This window comes from Lissotriton vulgaris, chromosome 7 (assembly GCF_964263255.1).
Source record: "Lissotriton vulgaris chromosome 7, aLisVul1.2, whole genome shotgun sequence".
Lineage (NCBI taxonomy): Eukaryota > Metazoa > Chordata > Amphibia > Caudata > Salamandridae > Lissotriton > Lissotriton vulgaris.
The window spans coordinates 1,589,649,842-1,589,671,604 of record NC_141695.1 but is presented as its reverse complement, the minus strand read 5'-3'; the positions used below and the strand labels follow the sequence as shown (position 1 = coordinate 1,589,671,604).

At 44.8% G+C, this 21,763-nt stretch overlaps 1 protein-coding gene across 1 annotated transcript in view; it reads right to left on the bottom strand.

Moving 5' to 3' along the window:
• Positions 1-21,334, bottom strand: part of TFAP2C (transcription factor AP-2 gamma) — a 50,798-nt gene extending 29,464 nt beyond the window's left edge. The window contains exon 1 of the mRNA XM_086932498.1: positions 21,199-21,334. Within this exon, the coding sequence (XP_086788624.1) occupies positions 21,199-21,228 (30 nt within the window). The 5' untranslated portion in view covers positions 21,229-21,334. The remainder of the gene's footprint in view (positions 1-21,198) is intronic.
• Between the last annotated feature and the right edge of the window lie 429 nt (positions 21,335-21,763).

Below are 21,763 nucleotides of genomic sequence, written 5' to 3'. Positions count from 1 at the left end.
TGGGTCTGTGCGCTTGACAGTGGTCTGGCAAGGGTGTCAAGGGTCACAATGCAAGCGAAAAAAAACACGTGTGTCCAAAACCGTGGTTGGACACTTAAATAAAACAATCATTGTGGTGCAGGGTGCCCCGGTGCAACTGAACCCGCTGCACCATTGATAGATTCACTCCTATGCCCGCACACAGAGCTGGCGAGCACGCTGAGGATGCGAGAAAGTCGAGAGTGGGGTCCATCTGCCCAGTCACTGTAGGGGCTGGCAGCATTGGCACAGTGCCCACACCTGTTGTCAACGCCTAGAAGGGGCAGGGCGATCTTCAGAGGTGTCGAGAGCACGATGCCGAGGGCTTCCAAGGCAGTTATCCTCCCACGTGACTTTGGTGCACCCGACCCCTGCAGGTGGGATCGCCGAAGAGGATCGAATCACTTTCACCCCAACCGTCGCGAGCTGAGAACACGTCACATGCTGCTGTGCTGTACACCAAACCTAGACCCCAGTGCCTTTGGAGTTACAAATAAGTGTAGGGCCAACCCGGGGGTGCCAAATACGAAGGCTGGCAGTGCTACATTTGTTTTTGAAAGTGCCAGGGCCCATCTTGGGAGACCCTGTACCACCCATTGCCCCTGCCAACGCTGCCATTGACAGAACCCACACGTGTTCCAACCACCACACTCCTACAAGGGTCACAATTCACACTATTCCAGGCCACCAAAAGCTATAGTAATGGTGTGAGCAACAGGGGTCTTTTTTGTGTGTATATTGGACTTATTAAACGCCGTTCGCTGACCTCCAATTTATTTTAACAGACAGCGCCACTATGTGGTGGACTGTCACTAGAGCCGGAGCGGACAATTAAGTGCTGGTGCCCGACCCCGGTAACCACGGCCAAACAAACGAAGCGCTACTGCTAGCCTCGATTTCACCTCATGCCTCTTGTATCCACCACCCTATACTTCCTTCATCTTCCTGGCTCTTGTAGGCTCTTTTTTTCATCGCTTTCTCTTCCTCCTCTTTTCTCCCCTTCTCTCTCTTCCCTGGGTTCAAAGTCTGATGATGATAAATAAGTTCTGTTCCCCAAAATGCTTGCCGGAGCACCCCGCCTGCAACCACCAGCACAAATCAATTAAGTGTCCCTTCCCTCATCGGTCACCCACCATACAGTGGCAGGAGGTAAATGTGCCATTGAACTGCTCGGTAAACTAAATACTGTATGGTAAATCCACAACCACACAGTTATTTTTTCCTTCTGAGGGTTTTGACTCATAATGGACTTACTTCCATTGGACGACAGCACCCTGCAGCTGGGAATCTCACATTTGAATTCTGCTTAACTCATAATCAGGGTCCAAGTCGAAACCACATGAGAATCATTTTTTTTATCTCCTTACTATTGAAAGACATGTACTTTTATGTATATTACAAATCTACCCATCAACCTACTGTTCAGATTATATTGTTAAACTACCCTTCGAGAATATACATTCCCTCTATGCCATTTCCTTATTTTCACACCAGGAGTTTGTTACCCTGGTCATAGCTGATGCTTCTTATGCACAGCACTTACCCTTGTCTGGTCATAGTCCACACTATATAAACATTTTGTAATGAATTGACCTGCACATCCGTTTTCAGTGCCCACCATGGTTCAGGGTCAGCCCCATCTGCACACATGTGGAGAGCGCCCCCCCCAAATGTCAGCAGGAGAATCAGGTTAAATTTTTGGTGCCCAAGTGTGCCAGCACTATGGTCACAATAGCAGCCTTTAGTGTATGGACGACACTTGTGATGTAGCCTTTTACATTGTTGGCTCTGAACTGCATCTGGCTCTGCACCTTCCCCTACTACAACCCACTGCTGAGCATCACCCAAGAAAGATGAAGTTTGTGAAGGAGCGTATGGCATCATTGGTCACCCACCATGGTGCTATGTACCAAGGGGAATGGAGAGACAATGCCGTGGTAATGGGCGTGCGGCATGCAATGTGTACTCCATGCAAAAAAATCCTTTTCACTTTCGCAGATCCCAGTGGCCCCACTTTCTGCACTTTGCAATAGTTACTCTGCAGCTTGTTCACAGATTCAGCCTCATTGATGCAGCCTGGTCTCATGTCATAATGTCACGATGGTCACCAATCAACAGTTCCTGACTTTTTAGCAACAGCACTGTGGGCTGGGATGTGCGGTCTAAACTTAAACTTACAAGAAAACTACTTTGGCAATCCTATCCTGGGCCTCATAAGCATATTCCAATGTGTTCATCTTGAAGTGCTTGTATTCACAGAGCACATCCTTTCAGAATTCATGGAATCTGCACGGTTTGTTACTCACCAATCACTTGCAGTCAGTGGCCTGCTGTGGAGGCCACAGGCAGACTGGCCTATGAGGGCATTAGGAACTTTCTTGGCAGAAAGTAGAACTGTAGTAGAGTCAGCCACAAGTCATTCTCTGACAGATGCCCGACAAACTGACTGCTAGAGGCCCATCTCGGTTTGGAAATCTCCCACTTTTTTTTACATGCAAGCCCCCCCTGGTTATGCTCTTCTGCCGGTTGTCTGAAGAAGATTCCCCTGGGAAACCAGTATAACACACCACTCTACCAATTACACTAAGATCTTCTGCCACCATAGCCAATTTTGGCCAATCAACATCCAACAAAGGTACCCAAGACCGGTTTTCAAATTAAGATGGGCGCATTTGCTTGGAATGCATGATTTAGAAATGTGCATTGGTCTATCCTGAGTAATGAACTCAAAGATTTGGAGCAGGGAAGCAAAAACGTTCCCAACATTAGTTGACTGTCATGAAATACAGTGGACGAGCTCCGCTGCAGAGATAGTAGGGCAATTCATATACCTTGTGGAGTAGCTTTACAGTGCCATCCATTCAGTATAGAGAAGCCATCTAGTTATAGGTTTACCTAGGTCTACATCACCAGCAATGAAGATTCCAAAGGGTCACTTTGTTTGATGAGTTATGGTTAAATGTTGAGATCTGTTGTAACCTCAATCACTGTATGTCTCATTTAAGAGGGTGAACATGGTTTTATAAAAGTAAGTGTGTGTGTGTGTATATATATATATATATTTTTTTTTTTAGAGGGTGCAGACCAAACCAAAGAGCCAGAGTATTTAGAACCAGAGAGAAAACTCCATGATTGAGCCTGGTGATTCCTAATTTTTTTGTGAATGGTTCTGCATTGCAGCTAGCACAAAAGAGGCCGAGAGCCACCCCATCAGTTTTGAGTGCACTTTAGAAATGTTCTATTAACCTAATAACCCTCAAAATGTAGGTCTCTCACAAATCTGTAACACACTCAAGCCCATATGTTGAACTTGGAGCCACCAGTGAAACTACTAAAAATGTTAATCTTTTGCCGGCCTTATTTGAGGGTATCTGAATCAGTTACCTTGTCTTCGAACTCTTAAAATTCAGAAATTAACTACCCTTACCCACCCCACCCCCCAATTTGATTTATATCAGCATGGGCTTTGGTTCCATACCAAAGCCTCACCAGTTGATACCTCATCCATGTTGTTGAACACAATTTTACTCAATCTTTGAAACCCTGCGGGGGCGAAGGCGGGGGTGGTGGGGTTTGGGCTTTGCAAAAATAGCCAGATGGTCCATAAATTGGCAGGAATAGTTTGAAGATCCTACCTCCCATCAAGGTAGGATTTGCATAAAAATGCCTCAGCAGACTTACGTTTTGTAACCTCAAGTAACAGCTGTTTGATCAGTGAGGATTTTCGTACATAAGTATTGTATAGCTGTGCCCCTGAAAGACCCTGTTGTAACTATGCTAGTTTAAGTATGCTGATGTAAACCTGCCCTCCTGTTTCAACCAGTGAAGTGTAATGCATGCACCTCAGGCATGGAATTACCTTCCTCACTTTTAATTATGTCCCCTAGTTTTATGGTATTTATTTTTTTAATATTTTCAAGAGTAATAATCCATTTTTTATACTCTTAATATACAATTATCCACACATTTTGGGAAAAAAATGAACCAGAAACGTATTTTTCACACTTCACAGATAAAAGCACACTTGTAATTGGATACCCAATGGATTTTCATGTATAAGAAGCCAAGGATAATGCGTTGCTTTTAGGTCATACACTCATATGACATTAGCACTCCAGTACAACCATGTGCACAACTACAACCTTTAAAACCTTCTTTAGGAACGCTTGCCCCCTAAGTGTCAGTCTGCACAGTTAGTGGGATAGCAATCATGCTTGGCAGCTTCAAAGATCACTCAAAATTACACCCCCCCCCCATTTAAACTTAAATGCACATAAATGGATGATTTCCAGAGAATACCAATCTAAAGATTGTGTGAACCTTCTTAATAACAAGTTTATCCCAGGGTCCCTAGAACTATGCGTCAGGGTGTACTGCTTGGAGTAGCCTCTACTCTACACCATAGGTACTAGCAAACATTTTCCCAGGGGTCACAAAGTATGGTCTGCGGTGTGTCTGAGGGACGCATTCATGCCAGCTAGGTGGGAGTAGGGCTTTGTAGGGGTGGAGTGTTAAGTTGGGCATTGGGGTTACGAAGCAATTGCATGGTGTGGTCAGTGAGTCACGGGGTTATTTTGAGGGTTTTATTCCATACTGCCATCTAAATTAATCCTCTAGGAGAGTCATAGATTTGACAATACTGTGCTATGCAATATATGAATACCTTTCCCTCTACTGGACCTGGAGGTAAGCCTTGTCTACTTGGTATCACCACCTTGGGCGAGTTGTGTAAAAAAAAAAATCCTTTAATACTGAATTGGAATAAAATAGAAGTGCATAATATGAACCCAGAAAACCTACGACCAATCCTGGCTTCCCACCTTGCCCCAATTGTGTGATTCCAGGCAATTGTTATAGGTCACTTTGCCTTCCTTTTTTTCTTTACCACTTGTAGGTTCAGCTTGAAAAATGTGTGTTACAGATATGCACTGTACAAAACATTCTCCTGTGTTTGATTTAAAAAACGAACATTTTGCCCATGTGTAATTGCATCCCAGGCCACCCAGAGGGTTCGACAGGACAATTGACTTGCATCTTAGTTAACAATTGGCATTGCTGTCAGGGTGGGAGGAGGAACGAATGTTTCTACATTCATTTTTTCAAACTATCACTTTTAAAAAATACTTCAGTGCACAGATATAATTGTAATGCTTCAACTTGAAACGCTCCTTATGTTAATGAAATAAACTTTTTTCAATTTAAGAGACTATCATTTATACACATTTGTTGTAAGAAGTGATGCAGGATACCTTATTTGTTTTTTTTCTGCTTCATTTATCTTGTAAATAAATGCTTGCCTGTTTAATTAACATCTTTCTGAAAGTTGGAGACCTTTTAAGTAAACAGCAGCCGAGTGCAGTTGTTCAGCAGGGGGCTGCATGTGGCCAGTACTTTGAGTATCACTGCTACACTACCTACATCTCCTTATTAATTTACAGTGGACTAAATTATGCACCAAGCACAGGCAAGTATGCGGCCTGATGCTGCACATTTTTTGATAGTATTAGTTCAATATTTTGACTTTTTTGGTAACACTGGCAAAAAAATGTCACCTTATTGATGTGTTGTAGTATTAAACTGGTACTAATAAGCAATTTAGAGATGATCTGAAACTTTACGGTGGGCTTTCCACTGCACAGAAACACGTGTCGCCAAGTATTTAGTAACGTTTAATCTATCGGAACCAGAAACCATTTTTTTTTTAGAAGGGCCGGGGGGGGGGGGGGGGAGGGGTATGGGAATCTGCAGATGATGCAGCAGATAACAGATTATGGGAAATGTGAGAAATATATATAAACAGAAAAAACTGCAGTAGCAAATTATTCAGTGGCCTGGTCTTACCTATTTGGTTCAGCCTGTCATCTCTGTAATGTCTTTGTATTCATCCCTTCCTGCAGACGAACCACGTAATAAAGTTAACCACTGATACTACTACAGATATTGTGGAATAAAAGGTAGTACTGTAGCCACTGTTTCATGATATGGTCTGGATGATCCAGTTCTTACTTTGCGAAAGATAATGCAAGTGCATAAACAGTTTCTTAGGAGACCACCTCTGGTGCTGCCAAAGGCTGAATTTTCCAAATACCAGTTCTCCAAAGTCTATTTTACCTCATGTCTTTTTCTCCAGTACCCAACGTTGTCATTTAATCACACTCCTGCATGTTCTTTTTCACTCCTGCTTCGTCACTATGGTTTAAATCTCTCTTGCTCCTTTTTTCGGTCTTTACATTCATTTTGAGCAAGTTGATGGAAAAAAAATCCCGGCCTCAAAGACAACAGTCGGTGCCCACCACCTGCACAAATTAAGCAGTGAGGTAAGAATTCGGCAGTAGAGGATGGTTTCCAGTTTTTGCCTAAAGATCTCACATGTACGCCAACTCATATGGGCACCGAGGGCAAGTTCCACAGAGAAGCAACCAAAGCAAACGTTGCGTCTCTAACTGGAATAAAATATATATATTATGAATAAGCACTATCCGCCACTCCTCAAATTCTTCTAAATTGCTTTTACCGTTCACTGAGCCTTCCCCCCCCCCCCCCCAAGTACAACTCCTTGTTGCTTCGTAATTAGGTGTGCACTAAACTAGAACCTTTACATACACAAGTATTTACGTGAATGATGGCTGTGGCCTTCTTTTTGAGGTTTTCCCTCATTAGACAGCCTTCTATCAGTGGTCATTTTACCTAAGTGCCGTAAGGACGCCTGCCAGGCTGTTTGTATTTTTCTGATATACGGTAGAAAGCAAAGGATTGCAATTTCCAGGTGTAAGTGGAAAATGTGGTCAAGTGACTGAGTCACTATACTTCCGGCCTGCATTCTAATTCCAGCCTTGGAGATTGGTAAATAGACATTAATAAATGATAAATGGTAGTCCTATTGCAGCATTTCAGTGGGCATAATGCATTTAGTTTTGGCGCTTTCATATAACAAATCCATGCCTTCTGTAACCCAACATCTCTATTTACGTCATTCAAAGGAACTCAATCAACGTATATGAAATAATTTATACAAAAAATTCCAGGAATGGCTACATGGTAGCATCCAACCCCTAAGTGCAAATATGTGTGAAGTAAGAAAAACAGCACTGCTGCTTCTTGGAGCTCAATCTGCATTATATCAAATACTTAAATGAGTTCATATTATAAATAAATAATGAAGTCTTCTGACACTTTCAGAGTTAATTTAGCTTTTATTCCTGTATAATTAACTCAACCCTGCCACATAATTTGGCCCTCTCCTGCCACACAATTCCATCGGCTGCGTCTGTAAATGAACAGTGGCGAGTCCACCTTTCCTGGTATGAACAAACAATACATGCTGTCCATGTAGAAATTATTTTTAAAATATGCAGCATTTATATTCTAACTCCTGGGAAAAGTTGGAAAATAGTGATACTCCCCTAAAACAAGATTTGGAGAGTTTCCAACCCAGGGTAGTTTCAGTAAGTATGCTGGGATGTGGCAAGCTCTGTCCCAAGACACCCTCTCACTCATACCAAACAATGCCAGCCAGAACATTAGACTGCATGTGTTCTCACAGGTCAATATTATTGAAGAAATAAAAGTTCAACACATCATTGCACTGATCTCCCATTTTCTTAGGCACACATTGTTAAAACCATATTCTAACTATTCTCTACAATATTAAAATGTATTAGTGGGGGTTTTGCTCTACAAAGACTGAACACCACAATTTCATGCCAACCCATCACATGGCCAAAACCACCTCTGTGTCAACTTCTAGGGGACAATCGTGGAGCACAGCTCAAAATGCAAAATGTGTGGCCCAGACATGCACCCTTCCCCCACGTAAGCAACAGTTTCTACACTCTGGAGTGCAGTCAGTAGCTAAAGCAGCGTGCCATACACTATGTCTCGACCCACCATCCCACCCCTGAGGAAATATACATACAGAAATCAAATACAACCTTCAAAACATCCGCTGCCCATCAAACTCTCAGCTGTATAACGTAATGATAATATATAAAGGCCAGTCAGGGAGGGTGATGGAGGTGTTGTGACACTAACGGAGTTGCAGCTGCAGCTACACAGGTATATAAAAAAATAAGGGTGAAGGTGGAAGGGCAAAATTGCCTCTCCTGGGGCACTAACAACCCTTGAGGTGGCCTTACCATTATAATACAGAGGCATGGCAAGCCCTACAACTTGCCACATCCCAGCATATGTACAGAAGCTGCCCTGGTGTGGAAACTCTCCAAATCTTGTTTTAGGGGGAGTGTCAATATTTTCCAACTCTAATTAACCCCTTCTTTTCTGATGACGGCCCCCGTCCATCATGCACCACGGTGGGCGTGTGCTGATGACGGCTGGGCGCCCTCATGAACCTGCCCACTCATTAAAAGCGCCGCACAGGCGCAGAATCGTGGCCGTGCCCAAGGGGTTAGGGAAGTTGTGGACGTTCTTTTGCCATTCTGGCAGCTCAGCTCTGGAACCCTTTCCCTTTAAGATCGACCAACGATGAAATCAAATTCAGGGAGCTTCTCAAAACTCAACTCTGAGTGATCTACCTACTGTGCTGGCAAGAAGAAGGACATGATTTCAACGCTGGGAAACCCATTGGGTAGCCATGTGCTTTATGCACGCCTAGCACAGCTAATGCTGAAGAAGGCCATCCTGATGTATATTCTCCCACTTTCTGTAAGGCATGGGTACTCGCAAACAGTTCCCCAGGGGCCACAAAGCTCTGTCTGTGGCACGCCCGATGGCTGCACCTATGCCAGCAGGGTGAGGGTCGGGTGATCAAAGGTGGGTTTTGGGGGGGGGGGGGGGGGACATGAAGCAGGTGCATGGTGTGGACAACAAACCGAACCTTCAAGTGATTGCTGTCTCCAACTAACGATCTATTCTCATGCACCAAGATTAAAGTCAAATAATTAACTTTTAATGTAAAACATGAGAGGAAAAGAGATACTCATCTGATGGCTGAATTTCAAAATACGCAACCAGAAAACCTGGTATCAGTCCTGGCTTCCCCACTTTACCAAATTATGTGAACCTAAGCAATTGGCTAATTTCACTTTGCCTCCTTTTACTTTATTACCACATACAGGAGCTCTAAAAAAAAAAAACACTTGTATTTTTTATTCAATACACTATAATGTTGTTCCAATTATATAACAACCAAGGCTACACAGAAGGTGCACCTGACAAATGATTTGCCTCTTGGTTTACTAATGGCATTGTTTTCAGAATGGGGGGGTGGTGGTATGAATGTTTCCAAGATAATGTTTGAAAACTGTTACTGTTAATAAAGGCCTCTCAATACATTGCTTTAATCTGATATACTAAAGCAGCATGTTCATGAACGTTAATAAAAGACACTTTTTTGAATTTTTGCACAGAGTTTAGTTTTTTTATGTTTAGTGCAAGATGTCTTTAAAACTAAAGGTGTTCTTAGAGATCAGTCATCTAGGACATCTTCACCATTACTTTAGTTTATGTGTAAATAATGTATGCCTGTTTCACTGCTTTCTGAACGTTCCTGCTCTGTCAAGTGAGCAGCAACCAAATGCTGCTGTTTACCATAGGCCGCAATCAACAGTCAGGAGGGCCGTATGCAGCCCCTGGGCCATACTTTGAGTATCCCTGCTCTAAGGAATCAGCCTGGGCCGCCCCAGAACCAGACATTTAAAAAAAAATGTATGTATACATATATATATATATATATATATATATATATATATATATATATAACCATTCTTAAGGGGTGAACTATTGGCACCTAATCCACATACATTTGGTGTTATTTTGCACAAGGCGACGTATCAACAAGGGAGGCAGGCTCGCAACAACGAGGAAGGAGTACCTTCCCAAACATACCTCTAGGTCATTTCTAGTCACTGCCATGCAGAGGTGGAGCAAATTGCTGTTTATTTCTGCCAGGGAAGTGTGTGGATAAATATAAATGGCCAGCAATGTGAGCAGGAGGCTCGAGTTCTAATCTGCATTTCTGTGCTGGTCCCCAGCCTTGTACTCCTGGACAACCTACTGGAGCTACTTGTGCTTTAGGCAATTAACTTATTTTTTGACACTTGGGGCAAGAAGAATTAGACTAAACAATCTTGGTGCTATTCAATTAATGTATCCTTATATATTTTCAATACAAAGCACATTTTAAAATACTGCAGTGGAGGAATAAAAGGATTAACCAAAACACAAAGAATTATTGTCCTTTTGAACACACCACAGATTGAAAAATGATATGGAAACAATGGAGAATAGCAGATCGAAAAAAAATATCATGCACAGTTCCTAAAAGTTCACCTCAGAAATACATGTGTTTGTGTGGTTACAAATGAAGTTACAAAAAACACCAAGATGCTGCAATGTGTTTTATGCATGTCTGTACAGTGCTTCACCGTGAAACTAATGTTTTCTTGGCAAATTAACGCTAAGTGGCAGTGAACATATACTTATAGATGTATTAATTAAGCAGCTGGATCTACAGATTGATAGGAGTTACGAAAAGCAATTAAAGTAAAAAAGACAGAGGTGATTTAGTAATTGGACAGAAGAGTCTTAAGTATTGATAACAATTTACAGGTTTGACTTTGTTGTTCCACAACAGCCCTGGATGCAAACTCATACTTCATGGGAATGTCACTCCCTGCAATTATTTTCCATTTTGACTAGATTAGTCTAATTCTTGTGGCTGCCTAAGAAAGGCATTGATCATATACATGTCAACAAACCCAATCCGTGGGGGGGGGGGGGTCAGATTTTTAAAAACTCCAAAACAACTTAATTTTAGGTGTCTCCTGCCTAAAACCTCCTCTACTTCAATGTAACACAAAGAAAATCAGTTCCCACAATAATTTTTTTCCCCCCCAATACCTCCCTCTTATTATGTTCAAAATGTTGGTCTGTATGATTACCTAGGAGGGGAGGTCCAGGGATAATCTCCTGCAAAAATCACTTTCTCCCACAGTTGTGTTGGGGACTTCTGCCTTACAGGGCCGGACTGGGAACCTAAACCGGCCCTGGCAAAGTGCTCGGCCAGCCCGCGGGGGAGGGGGGCGGCCGCTGTTTGCCAGGGTCGGTTTTCTGCCGATTTTGTTACATAGCTGCAAAAAAGGCCCTCGAACCAAAACGGCCCCCACCCGTGCGGCCCACCGGGGGATTGCCCGGTGCCCGCAACGCCCAGTCCGGGCCTGCTGCCTCACCTAAGGTGTATTTCTATCCAGAATTTCAAGTGCAGTATCCTTCATTCTAGTGGGCTCCCATGGCCTTTAGGTGGGCCCACACCCTTGTATAGGGTAGGAGTAATTATATGCTGATGAAATGCCGATTGACCCTCCTGGCAACATAGGCATGAAACATGTCGAGCCCACCTTATTCCTCACACTTTAGCTATTAGGGTATAGTGTGACCTCAGGATAGCACCTTTTATTTTTATTGGGTCAAGGGACCACTACCCCACAAATATCTCCTTGGTTCCCTTAGACTCTTTTACTCTCACTTCTGTCACCACCCTAGTTTTGAAAATCCCTCACATGCACTCATCTAACCGCGTCTACGTATCAAAAATCGGATAAAGAGCCCCCAGGCCCATCAAGAATTGCAGCGCCAGCTTGACGAGGAGCAATCTATGATGAAGCACGACACCCTTCCGGGTCTGTGAGGGCACTAAGATCTGACCACTCGGATCCCCTTGGTCGGTCCTTTGAGTCCATCGAGCTATGGGCTCAATTTTCCCTAGAGAGGAAGTACTCCAGTTGAAGTGTTCAAGCATGTATGATTCGACTATTATTATTATTATTTTCAAGTAAATCATTCTCCAGGGATGAATCACATTCTGTTATTATTCAATGACCCCCAACCGCCACCCCCTCACCCCCAAACAGTAAAAGCAATTTTGTTGAACAATTTAATGTTTGCATTCAAAGTCCATTCTGCATAACATTTCAAAAAATATGTAAATACTTGATGCAGTTGTAATAATATTTGGTTTAGAGACAAACAATACAAATATATTCGGTGTGACATCAGCACAACTGTCATAAATGTACTTCCATTAGCTTTTTTTTTAATCTTCAGTTTAACGTGAAAAAAAACCCTAAAGGTTCTCTTGAATATTGTCATTTATCATTTGCAGCCTTGTTTTTGGGGCAGTTGCGTCGAGTATTCATTTACGAAACCAGCGCCGGACGGCCCCTTTCGTTAGACGCACAAACGCACTTCACGGCGCCTCTCGCTGCCATTTCATTGGGCCCTGAAACCACTACTAGGACCTACGCAAAGCCTCCCCTGCCTGCCAGAGTACAAGGGAAGGTGTTTCTTTTCATACAGGTGCCCATTCAGAGCAGCCCCATTACAGCCCCATAAACTGCGGGACGCACCCTAATCCGCATTAGCATTTCTGGTGGGGCCCACGGAGGACTGCTGTCCCTTGATAGAAGCCCTTTGAAATGCACGCATAGGTGATCTGCTGGTTGTCCCCCCGGGGCGCTTGGAAGGCAGACAGACGTCCCAAGGGGGCCTGGCGTCACTACGGCGGGCAGCGTCGGGTCATCCAAAGCCAATAGCAGCGGGCTCCAATGCGCGCGCCTTAGAGGATCCCTGCATGTCAATGGTGCCCCACAGGCCGCCCTTTTGTTGGAGCCAACTTCAGCCCTATTATGAGACCAACCCTGTTATCTGCTCTGCATTCTCTTAATGGCAACTTTTGGGTTTTCTTTTTCATCCTGCGAGGGAAACCGTAAACAAACCAGAGAGGAGGAGAGGTCTTCAATGGGGCTTTTCCTTTTAAAGGGCTTGGCTCCTGTGTCAGCTCGGGGGTCGCAAATCTGCACCGTGGTGTTGTTTCGTACGAGATTTCTCATTGTGATGGTGGGGAGGTAGCTTGCATTTTGTTCCCGTTTATTATTGTAGACCGTCCGTGCTGCTTTGCAGCTTCATAACAAATAATAAGCAATTAAAAAAAAAATTGGCATTATGTCTTCTATCTATATTTGTTTTGCTGCAAATGGGGCGGATTTGGTGCTAAACACACATTAGTTTGTACCGCCCACGCAATGCGTGTAATCGGACCCAAAGAAATGCAAGAAGAAATGGCATTAAGATCGAACCTGGTTTTAAATTTAAATGCAAAACAATGAGGAACAAATGGTGGTGTAACATGTTTCAGGAAGTCGGAGACTGCACTCCAAGCCTATTCCACCCGACTTTTCCTACGAATGTGAAGAGCCAATATAGGCTCAGTTACTTTAAAAAGGTTTGTGACTTTCATTTTTTTTTTTTATCCAGGGAGGTCTTATCAATAAGGTGTGAAAAAAACGCACTCCAAATGATTGGACAGGAGTTGTACATAGCAAGTAGATTAGCTTGTATAATCTCACATTCGTTGATGACAATTTGCAAAACATGGAAGTGTTTGGATTTTTCTTTTTAGGAGGTGTGAATTTATCACACGGCGGTAGTTAATTGCCTTGCAGCAAATTAAAATATTGTAAACCGCTTTGCAGTGTACACAACATAGAATCGTACCCTACCTTTGGCGTGTTTAATATGTCTTTCCCCACAAATAGGCCCCAGGAGTCCCTGTTCCCACATTCAGAGCTCGTTTAACAAGAGGCTTGTATAACTTCCCGAGTGGTGGCGAGGTTTATATTGTTGGCAGAACTCTTTAAAGTGGGTTGACTGACTATTTCCTCCCTGGCATATGTTGTGTTTCCTAGAACTGGCAATAAAGCGGCTTATACTCTGAAGCCCCGTGGAGTCAGTGACTTCTGGACTAGTTCGCGCCCCCAACCTGTTTAATAATGTATTTATTGCACAGATAGCGCCGGGAAAGGGCGTGGGGGCTGTGCCCCGGTTTTTATAGCTGATGCACAGAGAGGTTTATAACCGCTCCAGAGTTCGTATCACTTTGGTGTGGCTTCTCGAATAGCAACACAAGGAACCACGGAGTCCCACATTTCTAGCATGACAGTGGCTTAATTAGGGATTTATTATATAAACGAGCTTGTGGGTTTATGTATGTACCAAACGTGCATCTGTAAGAGGTTTTACGAGAGGAGAGAGTCAATAAACCGGTTCTGAAAGGCTAAATTGCAGTTCGATATTTTCCAAGGTTGTGATTTTTTATTTCGCTCGTGAAGTCCCGTTTATCCACACGTCCTCGCCTAGCCTAGAACATGTAAATACGAGTTTCTCACCTTTTAAAGGTCATTGATCGGTTTGTTCGCGTAAGAGATTTATAAAAGCACCCCGTGTTATATGGGCACTTCGAACCACTGTTCCACCTGAAAATAATTTGCTCCGGTGTCCAAGTCCAGGCCTGCTATAATTTTCCAGCATCGTGCGTTTTTTCAAGAAAAGCGTCTGCCTTCGGTATGCACAAATGTAACTTTCCCACCGCTTTTAGAAAGGAATGTGCTAGTTCCATAAGACTATTATTACCTATGGGTTTTTGTAGGATCCCAAGCACGTAAAGGTCGTTTCAGGGGAAAAGATTCAGTGGTTTTAGCTACCGTCTTTGAATCCCGAAAAGACTATAAACTGGTCATGGATAATAATCTTAACGCGCGTTAATTACAGCGCCTCAAATCCCTTAGCGCTTTATAAAAAAGACAAGGTATCCTACAAAGTAACCCGTTTAAAGGTATGTATATACTTGAAAGGGTTGTGACGTCCCAAAAAGATTTATACTTTGTTTTCTAAATGCATGTTTAAGGTGGAAGGCCGATTTCCTTAACCGACACAAGCGATTTATCATGCTGCCGTTTTAAGGCGAGGTGCTCGCTCCGGGGAGTTGTGCAGGTATATACATGGGCATTTTCGCCGAGAAATTATTTCAGAAAAACTCTCCCGTGCAGCCGGCTTAATGAAGGATTCGTTCTATAAATCGCTCGTAGCACCGCTTGTTTTAAACTAAAGCGGTTGCGCGCTGGAAGCGGCGCTGCTCCGCGCACCCCTCCAAGGAGGCAGGTTTGCATTCGGCGCACTGTGTACACGGCCCTACCATACCCGGCCCCGGGGGTGTTTTTATAAGAGCATTCCAGCGGGCAGGGCTCTTGAGAGAATAAAGCTCTATTTAATCCCAACACCCTCATAATAATCCTTTATTAGACTATACACAAAGAGGGAGAGACAGTCTACACAACACAAGTAAGCGTCAGACTCCGAGAAACTGATTCGATAAACTTATTTTCCGTTACATTTAAACCGCTTTTTTTTACTTCCAGTAGGGGGTATAAGGGCCTTCACGGCAGAGTCCTCTGAGGAGTTTGGGGGGGTATATTTTGGCAACTAAACGCACCTGTCAATGTTTATTAATAGCAGCCGACTGTGATCAAATCCAATTTATTTTGGCAGCTGAGGCTCGTAACGCCACCCAAAAAGCTCCACGTGCCGCACCGCTTTAAAAAAAAAATCGCTTAAAAGACCCTAGTGAGGTGCAAGTGCGTAGCAGAGTCGTGGTGACTGAATGTATGGTATTGAATTACGAAAAGTTTCATCTGTGAATAGCAGACACAAACCCGGCATTTAATTACAGTGAAGGGGATTTCCGCTGTTTACACACAGAAATACGATAGATTAACGTGAGCGAAAATCGGTTCTAAAGTGCTATGATTATATAAATAAATTATATTGTAGCCCCCACACACAATATACTTTATTTATATAACACCGCACGCCAACACCAAGGTCACACGTTGCTCTGCCATGGCGCTCTCAGGCCTGCTTTTCTCAACCAATGCTCTTGGCATCCCAGGTTGTAACGTTCACAAAGACTTGTGTAGCGCTACGTGGCCATTAATTTGGCATCGTAGCGCCGAGTTCACTCTCCTTCAGTTCAGTATTAACGTCACCTGTACTAAGTACCAACTTGAGCAGCCTGCAAACGAGGATCCGGTGACGTAAATATGGACCGCTTTTCATCCGCCTTTTAACGTGCCTTGGAGGGGGCGGTTGTTGGGAAGAAGCACGAACAAACGTCCGAAAACAGGAATCCAGCTTCTGAACAGGACAAGTGGCTCCATGACAAAGTGTCACCTATGTAGACGTATATTGTGACGGCAGAGCACAAAGTAGCGAAATTGTGTCGACATAGCAACTTTTGACGAATTACGCAAAGGAACGCGCCGTTGTCCCCATCACTGGTGCGTGGCGCAAAACATCGGGAAATCACGAAGGAAAGACCCGATTCACCTCACCCTCGAACACCCGAAACAGAACAGTGTAATGATCACTTCTCTGAAAGTGTGGAAGGCGCTATATGTCATCAAATATGCTGTCCCTTGTGTCCAACCACTAGCCTGTGCGCACAACCCCCTCACAACAATAATGAAGTTATAAATACACACATATACCCGTCAGCTCCACTGTGTGATAAGGGAAGAAGGGAGTACGTGGAACTCTGTCATAGCGCCAAGAGGGCCTACCTGGAGTTGTTGGCATGTGATATGCAACCAAGAGACAGAAGGGGAGTGCTCCGGAAATAGCTCAAGGACCCCCTAGGTGGCATTGTAGGTTGGCCCACTGGAACTATGAGATTACCCCATAGTTATTAATTTGCCACATAATTTGCAGATTTAGAAAGAAAATTGTTTGTAGCTCAAGTGGATCAAGTTACTAAAAACCCGCCGAACGTTGCGGCCGAGTGGCCTGTTTTTGCGCTTCTAATGTGCGGTGACAGGTCTTTCTTTTACTGATTGTTGCAGTTAAAATAATACCAATGAGAGGCCACCTCTGTAAGAAATAACAATGATGTAATACAGTGACAAGCAAAATGCCGAATGACGCCGCACAATGCGTCTTTCTTTGCCACATAATTTAGCTAACCTTGCTGCGCCATTCCACCGGCTCTGGTCAGAGGCCTGTACAAAAGTTGGCTTCATTGGTTAAAAAAATATAATTCAGGAGTATGTTGTTAGTTCACGGGTTACGTTTTAAACCCTCTGCTGGTTGCTCAGTGCAGCTGTTTAGGCCAGGAGCTCCTTTAAGTGCTTTAAACTATAGCAAATTGTAGACAGCCAATGCACACGAGCTAATTGCACCCTAACATCCTCTGAGAAACCTCAGGGCTGGGAAAACATGCGGTCTCCCCTTCAATCTTCACTCCATGGTGGAGGAGAAACATACTGAAGTGCTAAAAGCTCCCAGTTGGAAGGTATTACTTAACATCTGAAAACGTCCAGGGCTCCTGGAATCATGCATTTCTGCAGCCTAGGCGTTTTCCATGCAATAATAGATATGTGGCACTTGTCACATAATGCCCCATCAGCTGCTTGAGTTGCAGATTGCTGCGAAAAATATTTCAAGATCAAAGGATCAATAGTTACGAGAAATGACTGCACGCCTGGTGTAATGCAGTGGAAAACAAATCGATAAAGTCTGTTGGTTACTTCTGTTAAACTGGTAAGAGTTAAGCATGTTTCAAAGATAGTATTAATGCCCTAAATGATGAAGGGGGGGGGGGGTGATGGACAAGTCCATGTATTACATGAAATAATCCTTTAAGATGTAAACGTGGCAAAAGACGGATACACCTTTGTTTTACACATGTTCTTCTGTGATTGTGTAAGTTCATTTACACTACATACAGTATGCTGAAAGTAGCATTCTGTTCAAAATAAGACTCGCTGTAGAAAATCTAATAAAATAAATCCTTATTTCTCTCCTCAAGTTCTCATATCTTGTACCTTACACTGCTTCCTAGTTACTTACCCAAAATATTTTCAGTGCACATGACTTGGGAGGGGGGTTCTGTTAACCACTTGGCTGCTAGGCGTTTTCCCGTCCTGCGCTAAAAAAACATAAATCCTATACACCATGACGAGCTGGCCTTGTCATCCGCGCACGGCAGGTAAGCGCCATGACGAGCCCAGCTCGTCATTAGCCTCGAAGGGGTTAAAAGGAAAGATGCTCATGAGGTTCATAGTGGGTCTACGCAAATTAAACCCTAACACCAGTTTGGAATACACAGAATAAAAGAGGCACACCCTTTATTACAAGAAGCGTGCACAGCATTTTCTTGCCACATAATTCAGTCACGTGTTTAGCCACAATTTGGCCCTCCACTGCCCAGTGGCCTAAAAAGGCGGACCGAGTGGCTTATTACCAAGCCTGGCGATTTTAGATTATCGCCGCTTTAGTGGCCGTTTTCGCTGCGATAATTATATCGCCCTGTTAGCGACAGCTTTGAGGCGATAGCGAGCGGGCCCGATTTGCATGTCAGCGATATTATCGCTAATGACATGCAAAGTGGGTGTACCCAACCTGTTAGTGACTGAAAACAGTCGCTAACATCGCTATTGTCTTATCAACGCAGGCGTAGCAATGTAAATATTCGCACTAAGCGTGAATATCTCCAAAAGCTAACCCCTGCTTAGACCAGTTCTTAGCAATTATATCCAATGGGAGGTGGATATTATGGCTAAGACCCTATTGGCGTTAATGCGTGAATATCGCTGTATTCTCAGCGATATTCACCGCTATCGCTGGATATTTTATCGCTTTAGAGATAAACGTTGCTAATCGCACGTGATCTCTGCGATAATATCCAGCGATGCTTGGCGATAAAAAAAAAAACTCGCTAAGCCCATTTAGAGATAAATATCGCTAGTTGTTGGTAATATGCACCCGAGTCCCCAAAACAGGCAAAAGGAAGAACCACCAAGCCCTAATTTGATGTTTATAAACATTTGAAAAAGTATCTCCGGCCTAGTGGGCCTCAATGCCACTGCTGCATTGTTGATCGCTCCTCCGCTGCGGGGTAATGTCAGTGGCCCTAAAATGTACCCAATCTTGATGGGCTCAAATGTAAATCAAAGACCTCTGTATTATACCTGCGCAGAGGCCCAACGTCACTTCAGAGGTGGGGCTTAGAAACTACTCGTGATGTATAGCGCCCTCCATAACAGGTGAGCCCAGCCTTCTGTACATCTAATGTGCGTAGAGATTATTTATATGGGGAACGTGATCGTGGTCCCTTTCGTTATTCCTGCAAATCTAGGTTTAAATGCAAGTTTGGCCCACTTCTACTAACTGGTCACCTGCCAATCATCATTCTATACACAAAAAATGGTAATATATACACACCTGTGCTCGTTGGGGGGGAGATCTATCTGCTATTTGAAAATGTGCCCGCTCTGGGAGATGCCTCTTGCACAACGCGGAAACACCCCCATTGTCACACTCCGTTGATGCGATGCCGCCTCCGATAAGGGCATGTGCAGCCGGGCGAGTAATTGTTGCAATCAGCGCACGGCCGGGACACAGAGTCCCCGATCAGGTTTCCGTGCATGTGGGGGGTGCACACAGGGCCAGTCCCCGCCACACACCGCAGGCAGGGCACATTATCCTCAAACTCAGGGCTGCAATGATTCACCGACCCCAGGGGCTTCTGTTTACGGGCAGCCCGGCCACCCTGGGGCTGAAAGGTGCCTGGAGAGCACCCCCGCGTAACGTGTGAGAGAAACACTCACTGTGTGGAAATCAATACGGACAGCACACACCAGTTTCGCAACACAGAGCTACTCAGGCATGAGGGGGCGTATATCGGTGTACGTAGGATGAATGAGCAGCTTGCAACACCTCAGATTGTTAACATGCCTACAGCGCCCACCACGGGTCCTCTGGGCGCTTCAATAATAGGAATGGTAAATGCACACGTGCATTTAGCCACGGGACAGACACTCTGCCATCGTTACACTCCATGTTTGATTTACTCCAGTCAAATCTGAATGGAAGTAGGGTAAAATAAGGAGCTATAGAGAGTTCACAGAGATGGGGGAGAGAACCCTCCCCAACCTCTCTCAGTCTGCACACTACGCAATTATTGACCAGCCGAAGTACTGCTAAGAGTATCTTTTTTCAGTGGCAGGTACTTCTTTCATGCTGTCGCATTTTCATAGCGCTTCACTACTCTATGCAGCGACGAGGCGCTCAAACGGCAAATGTGATAGCCCATTTTAAGCTGCCATCACAGCGCCTCGACATCAAGCACGCCCAGCAGGTTGCCTAACATCAAGTCATTCGCGTTACGGCCGCTTCTTGACGCTCTTAACCTCCACCACGATGGGAGTCATTAAGATTCACTAATGGACTGCCGATGCGGTAAAACATGCGCTGCTCGAGGGACTGAACTGCTGAGCGGCAACAAGCGAGGCCTCTAGGCGCTCTGTAACAAGCTACTCTGACCACAGAGCGTTCCGGGAGTTAACCGAAAGGATCGAAGAATTCCACCACACACACAGGCACTAGATTAACGCCGGGGGGACTGACCACCGGACCCTGATAACTTAGAAGACCACCAGGTCACTTCTAGAGGGACTGAAGGTGACCGACTATCTGCCCGGGCGCTCTTTTACCGCCATGCTGTCCGGACTATCTGCACGAGCACTAGGTTACCGCCACGGGGTATGAACTAGACACACCGGACTAGATTACTACCTAGGGGGTGGACTACCGGTACTGGATTACTTCGAAGGTCACAAGATTACTTTCAGGTGGAGTGCATTAAAGAGGTTAGACATTCGGCCCGGGCGCTATTTCACCCCACAATGTCTGGACTAGCTGCTCGGGCACTATGTTACCGCCGCGGGGAGTGAAATAATACACGGTCCTACGGGGTGGACTACTGGATAGGAACGGGGTTACTTTCCGAGCGATCTGGACTCTTCGCAGGAGGCTGTTTCTCCGCCACAGGGACGGGACTTCCACGGGCACCCGTGTTTTCTTCTCCGCCTCAAGGACGTAGTAACTAAATTATCCTAAAGTGAACTGGTACCCGGATCTGGGGTACAGGTTACCTCCAGGGCCACTTGGCTACAGTCCGTTACCGCCCAGTTATTACATCAGTTACGATGCTGACCTCAGGGTAGGTGAATTAGCTCCGTGTCCTAGGACTTTACACCCACACCAGGACACTACGCTGGCCCTCCTGGTATTTCTTTTAACAAATCAGTGCACTCTGGGAATTGTAGTCTTCGTTTATTTCAATTAAAGGAACTGAACTAACACACGTAAAATAAGTATTTGTGTTAAAGAAGAAAAAAAAAGTTGAGGACCGGATGCCTTGGACCTGCCGTCCCTGCACGCCTCCACGGCCCTGGTGGCACAAAAATACGGTACTACCGCCACTGCCGCGGGTCCAGGGAAGCTCTCGGGCGCTGGGAGGGTAGCCTGGGGTACACATTTAAAGGCACATACCTGCCATTCGGTCCTCCCCAGTAGCGCCATGGTTTTCCGGTGTTGGGGGCTGTTTTTTCCCTCCAGCTGCTGCCTCTTTAACTGCGCCCTAAGTCAGAGAGACGCACCTGGACTACTGGCTGCCTGGGGCTCGGCGCATGCGCAGTGCGGGATCCGAGGTGGCTCACCAGGTGAGGTGAAGCCCTGCCCCGCCCCCTCCTCCACCGCCCCCTGCCTGCTGCTGCAGAGCCGGCCTGATGTCACTGCAGCTCCCAGCCCGGCTGAGCTGCTGCTCTCTGCAGAAGTGCATGCTTTTCACATGCACAACTTAGTGCAATTCAGACACCATGAACACGCACTTAAAAGACAGGCACGTACAACGCATAGACACGGAAAACAACATTCTATCAAAGTACTGAAAGGCATATTCACGACATATGGACAGAAGCCTCGCAAAGACTAAGGCCCTTGCGCCACTTTTACATCATTTTTAACATGGGAAAAGTGACGCAAAAGTGGTGCAAGGGGCTTGTAAATATGCCCCAACATGTATACAGTTGCAACAAAAAGCATACCTACAGAATCA